At 48.6% G+C, this 22185-nt stretch overlaps 1 protein-coding gene across 1 annotated transcript in view; it reads left to right on the top strand.

Annotated features, from left to right (window-relative positions):
- LOC121328980 (neural cell adhesion molecule L1-like) overlaps nucleotides 1-22185 on the top strand; it is a 72911-nt gene that overhangs the window by 44273 nt on the left and 6453 nt on the right. The window contains exons 8-26 of the mRNA XM_041274139.1: nucleotides 3051-3162; nucleotides 3739-3923; nucleotides 4073-4204; nucleotides 4364-4507; nucleotides 5905-6016; nucleotides 6294-6466; nucleotides 11243-11411; nucleotides 11641-11765; nucleotides 12096-12197; nucleotides 13027-13221; nucleotides 13416-13486; nucleotides 13866-14085; nucleotides 14399-14514; nucleotides 14647-14854; nucleotides 15100-15222; nucleotides 16016-16189; nucleotides 19842-19961; nucleotides 20283-20447; nucleotides 21204-21335. Of these exons, the coding sequence (XP_041130073.1) occupies nucleotides 3051-3162; nucleotides 3739-3923; nucleotides 4073-4204; nucleotides 4364-4507; nucleotides 5905-6016; nucleotides 6294-6466; nucleotides 11243-11411; nucleotides 11641-11765; nucleotides 12096-12197; nucleotides 13027-13221; nucleotides 13416-13486; nucleotides 13866-14085; nucleotides 14399-14514; nucleotides 14647-14854; nucleotides 15100-15222; nucleotides 16016-16189; nucleotides 19842-19961; nucleotides 20283-20447; nucleotides 21204-21335 (2778 nt within the window). The remainder of the gene's footprint in view (nucleotides 1-3050; nucleotides 3163-3738; nucleotides 3924-4072; nucleotides 4205-4363; nucleotides 4508-5904; nucleotides 6017-6293; nucleotides 6467-11242; nucleotides 11412-11640; nucleotides 11766-12095; nucleotides 12198-13026; nucleotides 13222-13415; nucleotides 13487-13865; nucleotides 14086-14398; nucleotides 14515-14646; nucleotides 14855-15099; nucleotides 15223-16015; nucleotides 16190-19841; nucleotides 19962-20282; nucleotides 20448-21203; nucleotides 21336-22185) is intronic.

Genomic DNA, 22185 nt, shown 5'->3' with positions numbered 1-22185 from the left:
GTTAGTTAGACACGATCTCCCTTTCCTAAAACCATGTTGACTGTCTCCCAGTACCCTGTTACCATATAGGTAATTTTCCATTTTGGATCTTATTATAGTTTCCATAAGTTTGCATATAATAGAAGTCAGGCTTACTGGTCTGTAGTTACCTGGTTCAGTTTTGTTTCCCTTTTTGTGGATCGGTATTACTTTTGCAATTTTCCAGTCTGTCGGTACCACCCCTGTGTCAAGAGACTGCTGCATGATCTTGGTTAGCGGTTTGTAAATTACTTCTTTCATTTCTTTGAGTACTACTGGGAGGATCTCATCCGGCCCAGGGATTTGTTTATTTTAAGAGCTCCTAGTCCCTTTAACACTTCTGCCTCAGTTATGCTAAAGTTATTTTAAAACTGGATAGGAACTGGATGACATGTGGGGCATGTTGTCAGTATCTTCCTTTGTAAAAACTTGTGAAAAGTAATCATTTAACATTTTTGCTATTTTTTTTTCTTCCTCTACGATTTTGCCATTTGTATCTCTTAAACATTTAATCTCCTCCTCTTGAATGAATGTTCTCTTGCTGTTGTAATATTGGAAAAACATTTTGGAATTGGTTTTAGCTCCTTAGCAATGTTCATTTCTATTTCTCTCTTGGCCTTTCTAACTTCCTTTTTGACTTGCGTTTGCAGTTCTGTGTACTCTTTCTGCGTACTTTCTTTTTGGTCCTTTTTTAATGCTCTGTAAAGTGCCTTTTTTTCGCTGAATATTTTTTTTAATTGATCTATTAAACCATTTTGGCAATTTAGTTTTACATTTAGATTTGTCTACTTTAGGGATGTAATTGTTTTGCGCCTCTAGTACTACATTTTTGAAGAACAACCATCCTTCTTCTGTGGGTGTTTTCTCTATTTTACTCCAATCTACTTCTGTTAGTCTCTGTTTCATGCCTTCATAGTTTGCTTTTCTAAAATTGTAAACCTTAGCTTTAGTCATTACTTTTGGGGATTTTAAAAAACACTTCAAATGAGACCATGTTGTGGTCTGAGTTTGCCAGTGGTTCTCTGACCTCTGTTTTAGTTATTCTATCTTCGTTATTTGAAAAGACTAAATCAAGGCATGCCTCCCCTCTAGTGGGTGCCTTCACAAATTGTGTTAGGAAGCAGTCATTTGTCATTTCCACCATTTCTATTTCATCCTTCGCGCTACCCACCGGGTTTTCCCATTTTATTTGGGGGAAGTTGAAATCCCCCATTAGTATGGCTTCTCCTTTGCTACACGCATTTCTAATGTCATTGTATAACAGATTATTGTGCTCACCGTCTGAATCTGGCGGTCTATAGCATGCTCCTATTATTATGCCTTTTGAATTTTTGTCTGTTATTCTGACCCATATTGATTCGGTTTTATTTTCTTTGTCCAGGTTTAACACCTGGGCTTCAAGACTGTTTCTTATGTATAGCGCTACCCCTCCTCCTCTTCTGTCCTGCCTGTCTTTCCTATACAGTGTATACCCACAAATATTATATTCGTCCCCATCACTCTCAGATAACCACGTTTCTGTAACACCTATCACATCATAGTTACCTGTTAGTGCAGTAGCTTCAAGTTCTAGAATTTTGTTTCTGATACTTCTAGCATTTAGATAAATACATTTAATGGTTGTCTTACCTGAGTTGTTGTTCTTGTTTTGATGCGGTCTCCCTTCTGTTTTTTTGTTGATTTCTCCCCCCCCTTCCTTTCTAGTTTAAATGCTAGAAGGAGCTCTCCAGGGACAAAGTTGTGGAGAAGTACAGATCAGGGTTGGGTTATAAAAAAATATCCGAAACTTTGAACATCCCACGGAGCACCATTAAAGCCATTATTAAAAAATGGAAAGAATATGGCACCACAACAAACCTGGCAAGAGAGGGCCGCCCACCAAAACTCACGGACCAGGCAAGGAGGGCATTAATCAGAGAGGCAACAAAGAGACCAAAGATAACCCTGAAGGAGCTGCAAAGCTCCACAGCGGAGATTGGAGTATCTGTCCATAGGACCACTTTAAGCCGTACACTCCACAGAGCTGGGCTTTACGGAAGAGTGGCCAGAAAAAAGCCATTGCTTAAAGAAAAAAATAAGCAAACACGTTTGGTGTTCGCCAAAAGGCATGTGGGAGACTCCCCAAACATATGGAAGAAGGTACTCTGGTCAGATGAGACTAAAATTGAGCTTTTTGGCCATCAAGGAAAACGCTATGTCTGGCACAAACCCAACACCTCTCATCACCCCGAGAACACCATCCCCACAGTGAAGCATGGTGGTGGCAGCATCATGCTGTGGGGATGTTTTTCATCGGCAGGGACTGGGAAACTGGTCAGAATTGAAGGAATGATGGATGGCGCTGAATACAGGGAAATTCTTGAGGGAAACCTGTTTCAGTCTTCCAGAGATTTGAGACTGGGACGGAGGTTCGCCTTCCAGCAGGACAATGACCCTAAGCATTCTGCTAAAGCAACTCTTGAGTGGTTTAAGGGGAAACATTTAAATGTTTTGGAATGGCCTAGTCAAAGCCCAGACCTCAATCCAATTGAGAATCTGTGGTATGACTTAAAGATTGCTGTACACCAGCGGAACCCATCCAACTTGAAGGCACTAGAGCAGTTTTGCCTTGAAGAATGGGCAAAAATCTCAGTGGCTAGATGTGCCAAGCTTATATATACATACCCCAAGAGACTTGCAGCTGTAATTGCTGCAAAAGGTGGCTCTACAAAGTATTGACTTTGGGGGGGGTGAATACTTATGCACGCTCAAGTTTCACAATAAAAAATATTTTGCATCTTCAAAGTGGTAGGCATGTTGTGTAAATCAAATGATACAAACCCCCAAAAAATCCATTTTAATTCCAGGTTGTAAGGCAACAAAATAGGAAAAATGCCAAGGGGGATCAATACTTTTGCAAGCCACTGTATATATCCTTTAAGAGTGTGCGACACAGCGACACAACAGCTCTGACACTGTCTGCTTGATTAATGGTTATTGATTATCGGTTCATTATTGATTACAGATTGGTTGTTAATTGGGTTTTCCCGCAGCGAACTCGGTGAAGAACCGCAGGCCCCATCTCCTTATGCCTCAAGGAGAGAGGAGTTCGTATCTGGCATTGAGAGGACACAGCCTGGAGCTGGAGTGCATCGCAGAGGGGCTGTGAGTACAGAGAGGAGAGGGGAGGAGGAGAGAGGGACAGGAGGGGGGAGGGGAGAGGAGCTCGCTCGTATCTGGCATTGGAGACACAGCCTGCGGACTTGGGAGTACATCGCAGAGGGGCTGTGAGTACAGAGAGGGGGAAGGAGAGAGGAGTTCGTATCTGGCATTGAGAGGACACAGCCTGGAGCTGGAGTGCATCGCAGAGGGGCTGTGAGTACAGAGAGGAGAGGGGAGGAGGAGAGAGGGACAGGGGGGGGAGGAGAGAGGAGCTCGTATCTGGCATTGAGAGGACACAGCCTGGAGCTGGAGTGCATCGCATAGGGGCTGTGAGTACAGAGAGGAGGAGAGAGGGGGAGAGGAAGAGGGACAGGGGGGGAGGAGAGAGGAGCTCATATCTGGCATTGAGAGGACACAGCCTGGAGCTGGAGTGCATCGCAGAGGGGCTGTGAGTACAGAGAGGAGAGAGGGAGAGGGAGAGGGCGAGGGAGAGGGAGAGGGAGAGGGGGGGAGCAGGTTGATTATTGCTAATAGGGGTGATCAAATATGAATTATTGATTGGTTATTGTTTGGTTTCAGCCCGACCCCTGAGATAGCCTGGATGCGGAGGGAGGGGGTGATGCCGGAGGGGAGAGTGATCCTGGAGAATTTCAACAAGCTGCTGAGAATCGAGAACATCACCGAGTCGGACGATGGAGAGTACCAGTGTACTGTGAGCAATGAGGAGGGTAGAGAGAGACACATCTACACCGTCTCTGTGGAGGGTAAGAGAGGAGAGGGGAAGAGAGGGGAGGAGAGGGGGGAGGAGAGGGGAAGAGGGGAGGAGAGAGGAGAGGAGAGAAGAGGAGAGTCTTTTTGTGTCTGTCTCTCTGTGTCTCCCTCTCTGGTAACGCCCCTGTCTCTCCCCGTGCAGCGGCCCCATACTGGGTGAGGCAGCCGGAGAGTGGGGTGTACGGGCCGGGCGAGACAGTGCGGCTGGACTGTGACGTGGCAGGGAAACCCAAACCCAGCGTGGTCTGGAAGATCAACGGGGAGCCCCTGACAGGTGAGAGAAGGGGAGTGAGAGAGTGTACACGTGTGCGCCAAAGTTTAAGTGAGTGTGTGTCTGTGCGACTGTGTGTGTCTGTGTGAGTGTGTGTCTGTGCGAGTGTGTGCATGAATAGAAGAGTAAACTGTGTTGCCTCTCCCCTCTCCCCTCTCTCAGACACAGACTCAGATCTCAGTCACAGTGTGAAGGGCAGTTCTCTGATTCTCCACAGCGTGCAGTCGAGAGACACGAGTGTGTTCCAGTGTGAGGCGAACAACACTCATGGGACCATCCTCGCTAATGCCTACGTCTACGTCATCAGTGAGTCTGTCTGTCTGTCTATCTTTTTTTTGGGTCAATATCTCTAAATTTCACCTACATTAAATCATGTGTTTGTTGAAGAAGAAAAAAAAATCAATCTTTTCTTTTTAAAAATAGTAATTACAAAATTATGTTCCTATAGGTGTTTTTACAATGTTATTCCCCATAGAGATGAAAATGGAATTTAGCAGGTTGAGAAATGGAATTTAGCGCCTCCCCCATAGAGGACAGGGAGGTGGGGTGTGCTCTGATTTGACCCCTAACCCAGCAACCAGTGGTGCAAGGGGTCTCTTTAGGTGCCCACTGGTCTTAGTGATCCTTAGCGCCCAATACGCCCCCTCTGGTTTGGGGATTGGAGTTAATTGGAACGGGTGAAGTATGTGGAAAAGGATCTTTAAAAAAATCAAGTCTCGTCTAAATCCTAAGTAATTCCAAACTTCTGTCCCCCTCCTCTCCTCCCTCTTATTCATAATTTCCCTCTAGAGATGACCTCCTCTTTCCTATCTGTTTTTCCACCCCCCCTGTGGTCCGCTCCCTCTCCTCTCTCCCCCTCCCCTCTCCAGTTCCTTCCTCTCTCTCCTCTCCTCTTTCTCCTCTCCTTTCTCTCTCTCTCTCTCCCTAACTCCTCTCTTCTCCTCCCTCTCCTCTCCTCTCTCCCCTCCCCCCTCCCTCTCTCTCCTCCTCCCTCTCTCTCTCCTCTCCTCCCCCCTCCTCTCTCTCTCTCTCCTCTTTCTCTCTCTTTCTCTCTCTCTCCTCTCTCTCTCTCCCCCTCCCCGAGTAGAAGAGGACTCCCTCAAAAAGATCTCCCCCCCCTCTCTCTCTCTCTCTCTCTCTCTCTCTCTCTCTCTCTCTCCCCCTCCTCTCTCTCTCTCTCTCTCTCTCTTCTCTCTCCCCTTCTCTCTCTCCCTCTCCTCTCTCTCTCTCTCTCCTCTCTCTCTCTCTCCTCCCTCTCTCCTCTCTCTCTCCCCTCTCTCTCTCCCCCTCTCTCTCCCTCTCCTTTCCTCTCTCCTCTTTCTCTCCTCTCTCTTCTCTCTCTCCTCTCTCCCCCCTCTCCCTCTCTCCTCTCCTCTCCCCCTCTCTCCTCTCTCATCCCTCTCTCCTCCCCCTCCTCTCTCTCTCTCTCTTGATTCTCTCCTCTCTACTCTCTTCTCGCTCTCCTCTCTGTTTGATGTTTCTCTCCTCTATAATGATTCTCTCCTCCTCTCTCCCCCTCCCTCTCTCCTCCGCCCTCCTCGATCCTCTCTCCTCTCTCCCCCTGTTTGATGTTTCTCCCCCTCCTCTCTCTCCTCTCTCTGTTTGATTGACTCCTCTCTTAGCTCTCGCTAAAGGGTTATGCGAATCTCGCTCTCCTACTCTCTCTCTCTCTCTCTCTCTCTCTCTCTCTCTCTCTCTCTCAGCCCTCCCCGCTCAGATCCTCTCTCCCGATGATCAGCTGTACATCGTGGCTGAAGATCAGGCTGCCTTCCTGGACTGCAGGAACTTTGGAGCGCCGAGGCCAGATGTGACCTGGTAAGAGAACACACTCCAGAACAGTCTAGAACCACGCAGCCTGGCAAGAGAACACACTTCTGGACAGTCTAGAACTACACAGCCTGGCAAGAGAACACACTTCTGGACAGTCTAGAACTACACAGCCTGGCAAGAGAACACACTTCTGAACAGTCTAGAACCACGCAGTCTGGTGAGACAACACACGCCGTAGAGCAGTCTAGAACACGGTGGCCTGTCAAGTTTAGGATAGGAAATCTACGCTTTCTGTATCTCTCTATGCCTCTGTGTGTATCAGGTCCCGCGATGGTAAAGACTCGTTCTCCATCTTGGAGGACCCGCGCTTCTCCCTCTACACTAACGGGACCTTGCACATCATCTCTGCCTCTCGAGAGGACAGCGGGCAGTTCATCTGCACCGCGAACCCCGAGTCAGACAACATCTCTATCAGCGCCACCCTGGAGATCCGCAGTGAGAATCTAACACTACAGTATCAATGCACCTCCATACAACTCCATTCATCTCCACACACCACCACACACCTACACACACCACCACACACCTCCACACTCCTCAATACACCTCCACACACCACCACACACCTCCACACTCCTCAATACACCTCCACACTCCTCCACACACCTCAATACACCTCCATACATCTCCACACACTACCACACACCTCCACACACCTCCACACTCCTCAATACACGTCCACACACCTCAATACACCTTCAAACACCTTCACACACCTTCACACACCTTCACACTCCTCAATACACCTCAATACACCTCCACACACCTCAATACACCTCAATACACGTCAATACACCTCCACACTCCTCCACACACCTCAATACACCTCCATACATCTCCACACACTACCACACACCTCCACACACCTCGACACTCCTCAATACACCTCCACACACCTCAATACACCTCAATAACCCCTCCACCACCTCAATACACTCCAACCTTCCTTCCATAAAAACCCGCCTCCAGACGCCCCCCCATCAACAAGACCCCCTCAAAATGACGGTTTGAGTTCAATACACCTCAATACACCTCCACACACCTCCACACACCTCAGTACACCTCAATACACCTCCACACACCTCCACACACCTCAATACACCTCCATACACCTCCACACACCTCAACACACCTCAACACACCTCCACACACCTCCACACACCTCAATACACCTCCACACACCTCAAAACACCTCCACACACCTCCACACACCTCCACACACCTCAATACACCTCCACACTCCTCCACACACCTCAATACACCTCCACACACCTCAATACACCTCCACACACCTCAATACACCTCCACACACCTCAATACACCTCCACACACCTCAATACACCTCCATACACATCAACACACCTCAATACACCTCAATACACCTCCACACACCTCCATACACCTCCACACACCTCAATACACCTCCACACACCTCAATACACCTCCACACACCTCAATACACCTCCACACTCCACAAATACACCTCCACACATCTCAATACACCTCCACACACCTCAATACAACTCCAAACTCCTCCATACGCCTCCATACACATCAACACACCTCAACACACCTCCACACACCTCCATACACCTCAATACACCTCCACACACCTCCACACACCTCAATACAACTCCACACACCTCAGTACACCTCCACACACCTCAACACACCTCCACACTCCTCCACACACCTCAATACACCTCCACACTCCTCCACACACCTCAATACACCTCCACACACCTCCACACACCTCAATACACCTCCACACACCTCAATACACCTCCACACACCTCAATACACCTCCACACACCTCAATACACCTCCACACACCTCCACACACCTCCACACACCTCAATACCCGCCCAACACATCGAAAAAAAACCTCATGTTCATACACCTCCACACACCTCAATACACCTCAACACACCTCAATACACCTCCATACACCTCCACACACCTCAATACACCTCCACACACCTCAACACACCTCAATACACCTCAACACACCTCAATACACCTCATTACTCCTCAATACACCTCCACACACCTCAATACACCTCCAAACTCCTCCATACGCCTCCATACACATCAACACACCTCCACACACTTCAATACACCTCCACACATCTCCACACACCTCAATACAACTCCACACACCTCAGTACACCTCCACACACCTCAATACACCTCCACACACCTCCACACACCTCCACACACCTCAATACACCTCCACACACCTCCACACACCTCAATACACCTCCACACACCTCCACACACCACACACTCCACACACCTCAATACACCTCAGTACACCTCCACACACCTCCACACACCTCAATACACCTCCACACACCTCAATACACCTCAATACACCTCCACACACCTCAATACAACTCCACACACCTCAATACACCTCCACACTCCTCAACACACCTCAATACACCTCAATACACCTCCACACACCTCAATACACCTCCACACACCTCAAATCCTCCAAACTCCTCCATACGCCTCCATACACATCAACACACCTCAATACACCTCCAAACACCTCCACACACCTCAATACACCTCCACACACCTCAATACACCTCAATACACCTCCACACACCTCAATACAACTCCACACACCTCAGTACACCTCCACACACCTCAATACAACTCCACACACCTCAGTACACCTCCACACACCTCAATACAACTCCACACACCTCAGCACACCTCCACACACTTCAATACACCTCCACACACCTCCACACACCTCAATACACCTCCACACTCCTCCACACACCTCAAAACACCTCAGTACACCTCCACACACCTCAATACACCTCCACACACCTCAATACACCTCCATACACCTCCACACACCTCAATACACCTCCACACACCTCAATACACCTCCACACACCTCAGTACACCTCCACACACTTCAATACACCTCCACACTCCTCCACACACCTCAATACACCTCAATACACCTCCATACACCTCCATACACCTCAATACACCTCCACACACCTCCATACACCTCCACACACCTCAATACACCTCCACACACCTCCATACGCCTCCATACACATCAACACACCTCAATACACCTCAATACACCTCCACACACCTCAATACACCTCCACACACCTCAATACACCTCAATACACCTCCATACACCTCCATACACCTCAATACACCTCAACACACCTCAATACACCTCAATACACCTCCACACACCTCCACACACCTCCATACACCTCCATACACCTCAATACACCTCCACACACCTCAATACACCTCCACACACCTCAATACACCTCCACACACCTCAATACACCTCAATACACCTCCACACACCTCAATACACCTCCACACACCTCAATACACCTCCACACACCTCAATACACCTCCACACACCTCAATACACCTCCACACACCTCCACACACCTCAATACACCTCAACACACCTCCACACACCTCAATACACCTCAATACACCTCCACACACCTCAATACACCTCCACACACCTCAATACACCTCCACACACCTCCACACACCTCCACACACCTCCACACACCTCCACACACCTCAATACACCTCCACACTCCTCCACACACCTCAATACACCTCAATACACCTCCACACATCTCAATACACCTCCACACACCTCAAATCAACTCCAAACTCCTCCATACGCCTCCATACACATCAACACACCTCAATACACCTCAATACACCTCCACACACCTCCACACACCTCCATACACCTCAATACACCTCCACACACCTCCACACACCTCAATACACCTCCACACACCTCCATACACCTCAATACACCTCCATACACCTCCATACACCTCAATACACCTCCATACACCTCCATACACCTCAATACACCTCCACACACCTCCACACACCTCAATACACCTCCACACACCTCCACACACCTCAATACACCTCCACACACCTCAATACACCTCCATACACCTCCACACACCTCAATACACCTCCACACTCCTCAATACTCCTCAATACATCTCCACACACCTCCACACACCTTAATACACCTCATTACACCTCAATACACCTCCACACACCTCCATACTCCTCAATACACCTCCACACACCTCCACACACCTCCATACACCTCCACACACCTCCACACACCTCCATAAACCCAGTTACGTATGGAGGTGTGTAAGAGCGGTGTACACACCTCCATATTTGCCACGGTATGTGGAGGTGTGTGGAGGTACGTTAGGAGTTATGTGCAAAGTCATGTGGAGGTGTTACCACCACACAGAGGGTACACAAGATACATGTACAACCTGTGGCACACCTAGTTATACTCACCACAAACCTACCGGCAGTATGTGGAAGTGCAGGATGTGTAGGGATTATGTCAGGTGTACACCCACAATCACTCCAACACCTCAATTCACCTGAGTTATTGAGGATGTGAGGAGGTTTGAGGAAACCTCCACACTCCTCCATACACCTCAATACACCTCCACACACCTCCACACTCCTCAATACACCTCCACACACTCCTCCACACACCTCAATACACCTCCACACTCCATCACACACCTCAATACACCTCAGTACACCTCCATACACCTCAATACACCTCCACACACCTCAATACACCTCAATACACCTCCACACTCCTCCACACTCCTCAATACACCTCCACACACCTCCACACACCTCAATACACCTCAATACACCTCCACACACCTCCACACTCCTCAATACACCTTCACACCTCCACACTCCTCCACACACCTCAATACACCTCCACACACTCCTCAATACACCTCCACACACCTCAGCACACCTATACACATCTATAACCTCAATACACATCTATACACCTCAATATACACCTATACACATCTATAACCTCAATACACCTATATACACCTCAATACACACCTATACACATCTATAACCTCAATACACACCTATACACATCTATACACACACCTCAATACACACCTATACACATCTATACACCTCAATACACATCTATACACCTCAATATACACCTATACACATCTATACACCTCAATACACATCTATACACCTCAATATACACCTCAATACACACTTATACACCCCTATACACATCTATACACCCTTATACACCTCAATTTTCCTCCATACAGCTCCATGTTCTGTAGGAATAATCCGCTGTCTCCCCCCTCTCAGATAAGACGGTGATCCTGGTCCCGCCTCGTGATCAGAGGGTGCCCCGAGGACGCACGGCCGAGTTCAGCTGTAAAGCGCGGTACGACAGCCGCCACTTCCAGTCCAAGCAGCCAGACCCCATGTGGAGGAGAGACGGAAACAAGATCGCAGAGACAGCCGACAGCAGCAAGTGAGGCACACACCTGCACTCACAAACACGGAGAGAAACCTTCTCAGCGTCTTCAATAGAAACTTCAGAAATTCAACGGCAAGCGTTTCCACTGGAAGTCTTTCTCAGCGTCTTCAATCAGACTTTATTTTATGAATTTATAAAGTTTCTTGTAGTGTTTCTGTTGAAGACGCTGAGAGACTTCCAGTGGAAACGCTTGTCACTGAATGTATTTGTGTACCTTTTCCAGGTACGTGTTTGACGGTCACAAGCTGGTTATCGATGAGGTGGAGGAGCAGGATCAGGGTGTGTACACCTGCATCGCAGCCTCCCCCATCGACTCCGATGAGGCCAGTGGCAGACTCCTGGTCCTGGGTGAGTAATACTGTGTTTCCATTGCGCTGTGAAACCGTGCCGGCCTGGCTCTCTTTATAAAAGAGGCCGCATTGTTTTCAAGGATAATGCCACTTATTAATTTTCCTTTAAATGATTCATTGCCATTTCTTCCCCTGTGCTGTTCTGTATTTGCTCTTAAATGCCCTTCATGCTGCGAGCTCTGCTTGTGAACGCACAGCCCTGGTGAGAAGGGGAGGCTGGGGGTGGATGTGACTGACAGGCTGGTTTTATTCTCTCTCTCTCTCTCTCTCTCTCTCCCCCCCCCCCCCCCCTCCCCTCTCTCTCTCTCTCTCTCCTCTCTCTGTTCAGATGTTCCGGACCCCCCAATCGACCTCGTGCTCTCGGACCCCCAGGATCGCAGCGTTGTTCTGTCCTGGACCCCCGCCAACGACCACAACAGCCCCATACTGGGTAAGAACAGCCCCATACTGCCCCTGCTGACTAAGAACTGCCCCGCAGAGAACGAGACTGGAAATCAATGTTAAAAAGATTAAAACAATATAACCCATTTCAAACTCAATTTTAATGAAAAAGTAGATTTGGTATTTCTGGTCATGTAGTATTGATAACCATGCTGGGTAAGAATGACCCCACGCTGGGTAAGAACTGTACTATACTGAGTCAGATCTACCAAACTGGTCTACAACAGATGCTGTAATAGATTCTAAAATTGCTCTGTCTTTGTCTCTGTCTCGCTGTCTGTGCGTCTGTCTCAATGTCTCTGTGTCTCTCTGTCTGTCTCTATGTCTGTGTGTCTATATGTCTCAATGTCTCTCTGCCTCTGTGTCTCTGTCTGTCTCTCTGCCTCTGTCTCAATGTCTCTGTCTGTGTGTCTCTATGTCTCTGTGTCTGTCTCAATGTCTCTCTGCCTCTGTGTGTCTCAATGTCTCTGTGTCTCTCTGCCTGTGTGTCTATGTCTCAATGTCTCTCTGTCGCTGTCTCTGTGTCTCTGTCTCAATGTCTCGCTGTCTGTGTGTCTCAATTTCTCTCTGCCTGTTTGTGTCTCAATGACTGTGTTTCTCTGTCTCTATGTCTGTGTGTCTCTGTGTTTCTCTGCCTCTGTGTCTGTGTCTCATTGTCTCGGTGTCTGTGTGTCTCAATGTCTGTTTCTCTCTGCCTCTGTTTGTGTCTCAATGACTCTATGTGTCTCTATGTCTGTGTTTTTCTGTCTCTGTGTGTCTCTATGTCTGTGTTTTTCTGTCTCTGTGTCTCTCAATGTCTCTGTGTGTTTGCTTTGCAGAGTATGTGATCGAGTACTCGACGATGCTCAATCAGGGTGTGTGGAGTGAGCTGACGAGAGTGAACGAGAGCCAGACTTCCGCGTTGCTCGACCTCTTCCCCTTCCTGAAGTACCGGTTCCAGGTCATCGCTGTCAACGAACTGGGAAACAGCAGAGCCAGCCAGCCGTCGGACTCTCTCGAAACACCTGCCGCAGGTAAAGAACAATCAAACAACAGGCAAACAACAATCTACACGCACACGCAGGTAAACTCTCACCTGACACAGGTCAACACACTGCACACACACACCTGCCACAGGTAAGTCTCATTCTCACAAAAACACACTCCTGACGCAGGTAAAAAGTCTGCACACATCTGACACAGACAGTCTTTTTTTTATGCGTTTCAGCTCCAGACAGTAACCCAACTGGAGTGAGAGGAGAGGGGAACCAGACTGATAACATGATCATCCACTGGGAGGTATGTGTGACGTAGAGCGGGGTGCAGACAGGCATTTTCATCCTTGCTGTCATTTGATTTTTGTTAATATCTCTGTGCTGCATGACTAAGTCTATATTATTTTATTTTTGGGGGGGGGGGGGGGGGGGGGGGTTTATTCGGTGAAAGCGTTAAATTGACCCCTGCGCCCCCCCCCCCAACATTTGTACGGCCCCCCAAATACCCCCTCCCGCCCACACACCCCCCCTCCCCAAACCCCGCCCCCATGATCCACCCCAGTCCCCCTCCCGCCCGGCTACCATGTGTTGTATTTGTACTTTGTGATTGGGATGTTTGCATGGAAAGTGATTTAAAAATGAAATCCTTATTCTCATAATGCGTTTCTCTCTCCCTCCCTCAGCCCATCAGGCAGCTGCAGTGGTGTGGACCTGGGTTCAAGTACCAGGTTTTGTGGCGGCAGGCTGGCGAGTCGGAGTGGCACGAGGCGTACACTGAGTCCCCCGTGTTCGTGGTGACGGGGAGCCCCCCCTTCACCCCCTATCACATCAGAGTGAGGGCCGTCAACGAGAGGGGCCCAGGACCCGAGCCAGACACCGTCACAGGGTACTCAGGAGAGGACTGTGAGTGTCTACACCAGAGTCAAAAGATGGACCTCTGGCTCCCCCTCCCTAGGGGGGAGGAGGGGGGGGGGGGATGAGAGAGGGGGGAGGATCTCTGTGTATCTCTGTGTATATCTCAGTGTGTCTCAGTGTATATCAGTGTGTCTCAGTGTGTATCTGTGTGTCTTAGTGTATCTGTGGATATCAGTGTGTGTCTCAGATACAAGTCTTTGTCTGGCAGTGATGGCACTGTTTCTTTTCCACTTTCTCCTCTCTCCTCCTCTCTCTCCTCTCCTCCCATCTCCTCCCATCTCCTCTCCTCCCTCTCTCCCAGTACCTCTCTCCAGTCCTCTGAATGTAGCGGTGGAGTTTCTCACTCGCACCCTTGTCAATGTGACCTGGAGCCCCGTCCCCAGAGAGAGTGTGAGGGGCCACCTGAAAGGATACAAGGTGAGGGTACACTCACACTCATACTTACACACACTCATACTCAGTCACACTCAGTCACACACACACACACAGTCACTCACATTCACACATACACACACACTCATTCACACTTACTCACACTCTCTCTCTCAGGTTCATTGCTGGCGGTCCCGCACTCTGCAGGAGAGACCGAAGCGCCACGCCTCCGACCGCTTCTCCCTCAGCGTGGCGGGGGGGCAGAGCCACGCCCTGCTCTCCGGCCTGCAGCCCTTCAGCATCTACTACCTGGAAGTGAGCGTCTTCAACGGGAGAGGAGAGGGACCGGCCAGCGAGCCGCTGAGATTCGACACACCCGAGGGGGGTAAGAGAGGGGGTGAGGGGAGAGTGGGAGGGTTTTCAATGAGAGATGGAGGGGAGGGATCGGGAGAGGAGATTCAAAATTAGAACGCTCATGGATGTGAAATACTGACTGCACTGTATACGAATGCTGTGTGTGTGCGTACGAATGCTGTGCGTGTACGAATGTTGTGTGTGTGTGTGTGTGTGTGTATAAATGTCTGTGCTGTAAATATTCAGCCCTGTTGTCCCCTCCTCTCCCCTCTCCAGTCCCCGGCCCCCCTGCCTCTCTCACCCTGGACAGCCCCTCAGAGTCACTGTTGATTCTGCAGTGGCAGCCCCCCCTGCAGCCCAACGGGAACCTGATTGGATATGACCTTCACTACCAGCAGAGTGAGTATCTCCTCTCCTCTCCTTCTCCTCCCTTCACCTCCTCTTCTCTCCCCTCACCTGCTCTCCTCTCCTCCCCTCCCCTCCTCTTCTCTCCCCTCATCTGTGCTCCCTCCCTTCATCTCTTCTCTCCCCTCACCTGCTCTCCTCTCCTCTCCTCTCCTCCCCTCCCTTCACCTCCTCTTCTCTACCTCTCTGCCACTCACCAGATCATCTCCTCCCCCTCCCCTCCTCCTGTCCTCAGGGAAGTTGAGGACGAGTCCTCTCTCTCTCTCTCTCTCTCTCTCCTCTCCTCTCTCCCCTCTGTACCTGCTCTCCCTGGAGGAAGGGAGCTGTCTCTCTCTTTCTCCTCTCTCCTCTCCTCTCCTCTCTCTCTTCTCCTCCTCCCTCTCCTCTTCTCTCCTCTCTCCTCTCCTCTCCCTCCTCCTCTCTCTCTCTCTCTCCCCTCACCTGCTCTCCTCTCTTCCCCTCCCCTCCCCTCCTGTCCTCTCTCCTCACCTGCTCTCCTCTCCTCTCGCCTCCTCTTCTCTCCCCTCACCTCTCCTCTCCCTCCCCTCCTCCCTTCTCCTCTACCCTTCCTCCTCCTCTCCTTTTCTCCTCTCCCCTCACCTCTCCCTCCTCTCCCCTCAACTCCGCTCCCTTCCTCCCTTTGTCTAAGAGTTCAAATAGAGCATCTGAATTGAAGTGTCTCTCTCTAACCATCTGTTTCCCTCTCTTCCTCCCTCTCTCTCTCTCTGTCTGTCTCTCTCTGTCTGCCTGTCTCTCTCTCTCTTCCTCCCCCTCCCTCTCTCTCCAGTTAACGAATCAGGGAACAGTCACCTGACCGACGTGGAGTTCAAGCCGCACGAGTTGAACTGGACCGTGCTGGAAGTGGACCCGCGCAGCCTGTACCGGTTCTACCTGAAAGCGCGCACGAGCGCCGGGGCAGGGCCGCACATCTTTGTTGAGGGCTCTGCCCTGCTGGAGGGAGGTGAGAACTGCAGCCAAGAGAGCCAGTGTTACTGGGCAGCGTGACCAGCTGGCTTTAGAGGTGACGTCAGACCAGAAATGAACACACAGCACTGCGAGCGAAAAGATTAATGAAAACGCTGCTACGCTGTTTATTAACCCTCCTCTTGGGTTTCGGGTCTCTCGTTTCCAATCAGCTTAAATGCTATTTTCCTTTTCATTTTCTGTAGAATATTTGATGACTTTTCCTAAGTTGGGGTCATGAACTTCTACACAGAAAATGTTTTTAGAACAGGTCATGTGTCATGTGACCCGTGGCCTTTATCTATGCAGATTTGTGTACAGGAATAAAACAATCAATTCTTCAGTTTGTTATTTTATTATTATTATTATATTTGTATTATTATCTCTGGAAATGGCAGCACCTGTCTGGAGATATTTATAAACAAAAAAACTAACAGTATATATCTACAGGGCAGAGCCTAGTCTTCTCTGTCAGTATTGCAACAGCGTCTCACTGGTAAAGACACTCCAAAATGAGGCGCTCCCAGGCTGGCAGTCAGAGAAGTTTTATCACAGCTCCTGGACTAAAAGAGCAGAAAAGACCTTTGCAAATAAAAACAGTTCATCAATTTAAGGCTGTTTTAAATTAGTTTGAAATTGCATCGGGTCAATATGACCCAAAACAAAACAGTTGTACCTAAAATCTGAAAATAACAGGAGGGATGAGCAGGGGAAAAATAAAAGCTTTGAACAACGCACAAAAAAACCCCCACTTTTAAACTTTTAAATAGTTTTTACCTCCTTCTCCACCCCCCGAACACACAACCGCGAGCGAGTGAAACGTGCCTCTATATGTATACAGGTCTGCCGGGATTCAATTACTAATTCATTATTCACTTGACTCCCTGCACGTGAACTAATTTGTACAGCCCGTGCTCATAAATACTTTACATGCATGTGAATTGCAATCCTTCTGCCTAAATATAACTTTTAAATCGCCTGTGCTACACAGACTCATTTATAGCAATACTTAAACAGCAACATTACACATTACACCCTGGACTGTGAGAGCTGTGACAAGGCCACAGGCAGCGTGTGAACGTGACATCAGGGGGTGGCCAAAATCTCAAAAAGGGCTAGAAATTGCACTTTTTAAATAAATCAGGCGCATGTAATTTTGTTACTGTTTTACTGTTTTTTTTTTTTTTTTTTTTTTTTTTTTTAAATCTAGTTTGGTTTTACAAAAGTTGCACATGAATTTTAAAAGGCGCAAAATAAGAACCAGGTCACAAAGTGATTTTTTAAAACCAGATTTGGTTCACTGAGTGCACCGGTTTGAGTGACCGCTTATAAAATGAGTCGCGCATCAACTTGACCAACCTTTAACTGTGTAAATATTATTTCTAAAACACCCTCGCAAGCTGGCTTTCCTTCCACCCAGTGTAAGATCAGTTCCCCGCCTTCCACCGTCCAACCATAGCCAGGAGGGGGGTAAACGGCTGCCTGATAGTTTGCACATTTCCAGGTGTAAAGGTAAGCTCTCTCCAAAAGCTTGCATTGCTTGGCAAACTGATGGGACCTCTTCCATTATTTTGTAGGCCTTTTTTTTCCCCCCCTTTGCCTTTGAAAGCACTTGCACTGTCACAACCTGTAGTACAATGCAAGCCAATAAGCGCGTCTATCTTAGCAGGCTCTAGTGAGTTTGCAAGAGAAGTTAGGGGTTAGGGTTAGCGTGTCTTCTCTTTCTCAGTCTTTCCAGTGTGCATGAATACAGTTGCTTTGATCTTGTATGCGAGGCCAATTCCTATGATGGCTACATTAGTGTCTGGAACAATTGCAGAGCTACGGTCATCTGCTGCAGACGTGTGGGCTGCATGCAGCCAAAGACGTCAGTGGTCAGTCTTTACTTATGACAGGTCTGTAACCGGGACGATACCATCTGTGACCTGAATAGAATGACACTGAGTGCCCTGGGTGATGTTAACTGTCACTCACTGCCCTTGTTCAAAAAGAAATTGAAAACGCGCCTCCTTATTTTTGCCACGTGACAGAAACCTCTTGTCTTCTGTTCGCCACCCGCTCGACATTTTTTAAGCTGATATTAGGATAAGTATCTGTTGCAAAGTCAATCCTTGTGCACTTGTGCGCAACAGCAAAAAATATTCACTTTGTAAGGACCGTTCAAAGTTGGAGGGATGCGGGTAACGCCCCCTCTATTAACGGTACCTCTGCTCGACCAGTACCACTGAAAAGCCCGTCCGGCCTGATCCGGCAGCATCGAATGATAAATCCTGAGCTTAAACAGAAGAATAGCAAGCATTAAAATCTGAAAACAGCTGTGATATTATGATAAAGCAGAACGGTGGTGTACAGCAAGCCAGCAAGCACTAAGCAAAGTGTCGCACCACTGCGGCAATGCGACTGCTATTAACACGAACACTACCACTAATAATCCACAGGGCACCTGTATTGCAAAACACCGCACAGCTGTTAGTTACAGGAAAAAAAAAAAAAAAAAAATCCTACTTAATGTAATGCAGTCCAATGAAAACGGAAGGTCTCTTACAGCTTGAAACACTTCTACAAAACTGGGAACAGTCTGAAACGTTACCAAAAAATAAACTGATTCAAAAACAAATAGATGATTGTGGACAGGATTGCTCTGCCCGGTATGAATCTTTCATATCAGCAAGAAATAGCACTTTACTTTTCGTCATGAATTGAGGGAATTTTTCTAAAATAAAATGTCTGTGAATCTCCGAACATTCTATTATTATTATTATAAATTAAGCTTAAGAGATAATATTGTTATCAGTGTGTCAGTACACACACACACACACTGTACAACAAAGCAATTGCTATAGCCTTCTTCCTGTGTGTACTTGTCACAGCAGGACTTGTGTTACCGCTCTTCCTCGGTATATATTCATCGCATTTTGCCTCTCTCAAGAAGTTTGGTTCAGTCGTTTCTCAGCAGTGGAGTTGCAATGCGTTTCTTTGACCACTTCTGTCACGACTCCATATTGACTTCGCGCAGAAAACAACACTCGTTTGGGAGAAAAAAAAAATGGTTCCAGTGATAAACTTCCACACGCCCTTTTTCCCGAAGTGTTTTTGTTCTTGACGGGCGAACGGTGGTCGAAGTCTTCATCGTGCTCTTGACGTTTCCAAAGCCTTTCGATGACGGTTTTGTTGGTAAATGTGTGGTGGCGCTGGCGAGGATGCCCAGCATTAGCAGGTGGCTCTCGAGTTTCAGACCGGGCGACACTCCTTTGCAAAATGTGCCTCGACCCCCATCTAACCCGTTTTCATTTTTATGTGTAAGCTTATCGATGTAAAGTTTGTATATTTTAACACATTAATATAAAATCTAAAAATGTTTCAATTTATTGAAAATGCACCTTTTCATTTTCTTTTTTCTTTTTTTTTTTTTTTGTAACACAATATGAGATTTTGGCAAACGCCTATATGCAAAGCTAATCAAAAGCAAGAATAAATTATTGCATTATTTAAAGTGACATTCTGTGTCTGTGTCTCTGACTGTGTCTGTGTCTCTGACTGTGTGTGTCTGTGTGTGTGTGTGTGTGTCTCTGACTGTGTGTGTGTCTGTGTCTGTGTGTCTGTGTCTGTGTGTCTGTGTCTGTGTCTGTCTGTGTGTGTGTGTGTTGTAGCCCTGCCCAAGTTGGAAAACATCAGCATGGTCTCTGGAAAGACATACTCTAATATCAGCTGGGTCCCGCAGGAGGGCTACAGGGGCGTGGAGTTTCAAATTCAATACCTCAACAAACACAGTGAGTGAAGCCTGCCTTTAGAACTGTCTGTCTCTGTCTCTCTGACTCTGTCTCTCTGTCTGCCTTTATAACAGCCTGCCTTTAGAACTGTCTGTCTCTCTGTCTGTCTGTCTTTATAACAGCCTGCCTTTAGAACTGTCTGTCTCTCTGTCTGTCTGTCTTTATAACAGCCTGCCTTTAGAACTGTCTGTCCCGTGTGTGTCCATATTGTGCCCTGTCTCCCTGACTCTGTCTGTCTGTCTGCCTCCCTGCTTGTCTTTTTTCTTTCTTTCTTTCTGTCCCTCCTGACTCAGTTCATCCCTCTCCCTCTTGCCCCTATAGGGTCTAACAGTCCCTGGCAGGTTCTGGAGAAGGTGAGCTCAACCCAGTCCTTCTATCAGATCCAGAACCTGGAGCCCGGGACAAGTTACCGGGTCCGATTTACCGTCAAGAACAGAACGGCTGAAGTGAGCTTCTGGGAGCACAGCATCCAGACTGCTGGCCCAGGTGAGAACAGCACTCTCCCCCCTCACTCCCCCTCTCCCCCCTCTCCTCTCCTCTCTCCTCTCTCTCCTCTCTCTCTCTCTCCTCTCCTCTCTCTCTCCTCTCCCCCCCCTCCTCCCCCTCTCCTTTCTCTCTCCTCTCCTCTCATCCCCTCTCTCACCCCCTCTTCTCTCCTCTCTCCTTTCCTCACCCCTTCTCTCCTCTCCTCTCTCACCCCCTCTCCTCCTCCCTCACCTCTCTCTCTCACCTCCTCTCACCTCTCCTCACCTCTCCACCCTCCTCGAGTCCTCTCTCTCTCCCCCCTCTCCTCTCCTCTCTCACCCCCTCTCTCCTCTCCTCTCTCACCCCCTCTCTCCTCTCCTCTCTCCTCTCCTCTCTCTCTCTCTCCTCTCCCCCCTCACTCCCCCTCTCCTTTCTCTCTCCTCTCCTCTCTCCTCTCCCCTCTCTCTCTCCTCTCTCTTTCTCTCCTCTCTCCTCTCCTCTCTCACCCCCCCTCCTCCTCTCTCACCTCTCTCCTCTCACCTCCTCTCTCACCTCCTCTCACCTCCTCTCTCACCTCTCCTCTCACCCCCTCTCTCCTCTCCTCTCACCCCCTCTCTCCTCTACTCTCTCACCCCCCTCTCCTCACTCCCTCTCCTCTCACTCTCACCTCCTCTCTCTCTCCTCTCACCCCCTCTCTCTCTCACCTCTCACCCCCTCTCTCCTCTCCTCTCACCCCCTCTCCTCTCCTCTCTCACCCCCTCTCTCCTCTCTCTGCAGTCCTCTCTGAGCTCCACGGTGGGTTTGCGACGCAGGGCTGGTTCATCGGGCTGATCAGCGCTGTGGTTCTTTTGCTGCTCATTCTTCTCATTGGCTGCTTCATCAAGAGGAGCAGAGGGGGCAAATACTCTGGTGAGACACAGAGCAAGATACACTGAGAGAGAGACAGACACTGAGAGCGAGATACACAGAGACAGCGAGATACACAGAGAGACAGAGAGAGCGAGATACACTGAGAGAGAGAGATACACTGAGAGAGAGACACAGAGAGAGAGAGATACACTGAGAGAGAGCGAGATACACTGAGAGAGAGAGCGAGATACACTGAGAGACAGCGAGATACACTGAGAGAGAGCGAGATACACAGAGAGAGTGAGATACACTGAGAGAGAGCGAGATACACTGAGAGAGAGCGAGATACACTGAGAGAGAGCGAGATACACTGAGAGAGAGACACAGAGAGAGCGAGATACACTGAGAGAGAGCGAGATACACTGAGAGAGCGAGATACACTGAGAGAGAGACACAGAGAGAGCGAGATACACTGAGAGAGAGCGAGATACACTGAGAGAGAGATACACTGAGAGAGAGACACAGAGAGAGAGATACACTGAGAGAGAGCGAGATACACTGAGAGAGAGCGAGATACAGAGAGAGAGAGATACACTGAGAGAGCGAGATACACTGAGAGAGAGCGAGATACACTGAGAGAGAGACACAGAGAGAGCGAGATACACAGAGAGAGCGAGATACACAGAGAGAGAGACACAGAGAGAGCGAGATACACAGAGAGAGACACAGAGAGAGCGAGATACACTGAGAGAGAGCGAGATACAATGAGAGAGCGAGATACACAGAGAGAGTGAGTGTCACAGAGACGGCCGAAGTGGGCGGCGTCAGAGCCAGGAAAAGTAATGAAATACACAAAACACAGGATGGATGAAATGAAGTGATGAAGACGCCTGTTGGCGCCGGTTTAATA

Source organism: Polyodon spathula, chromosome 16 (genome assembly GCF_017654505.1).
Source record: "Polyodon spathula isolate WHYD16114869_AA chromosome 16, ASM1765450v1, whole genome shotgun sequence".
Taxonomy (NCBI): Eukaryota; Metazoa; Chordata; class Actinopteri; order Acipenseriformes; family Polyodontidae; genus Polyodon; species Polyodon spathula.
The sequence above is the reverse complement of the archived record's forward strand: the minus strand, read 5'-3'. Positions and strand labels throughout refer to the sequence as shown.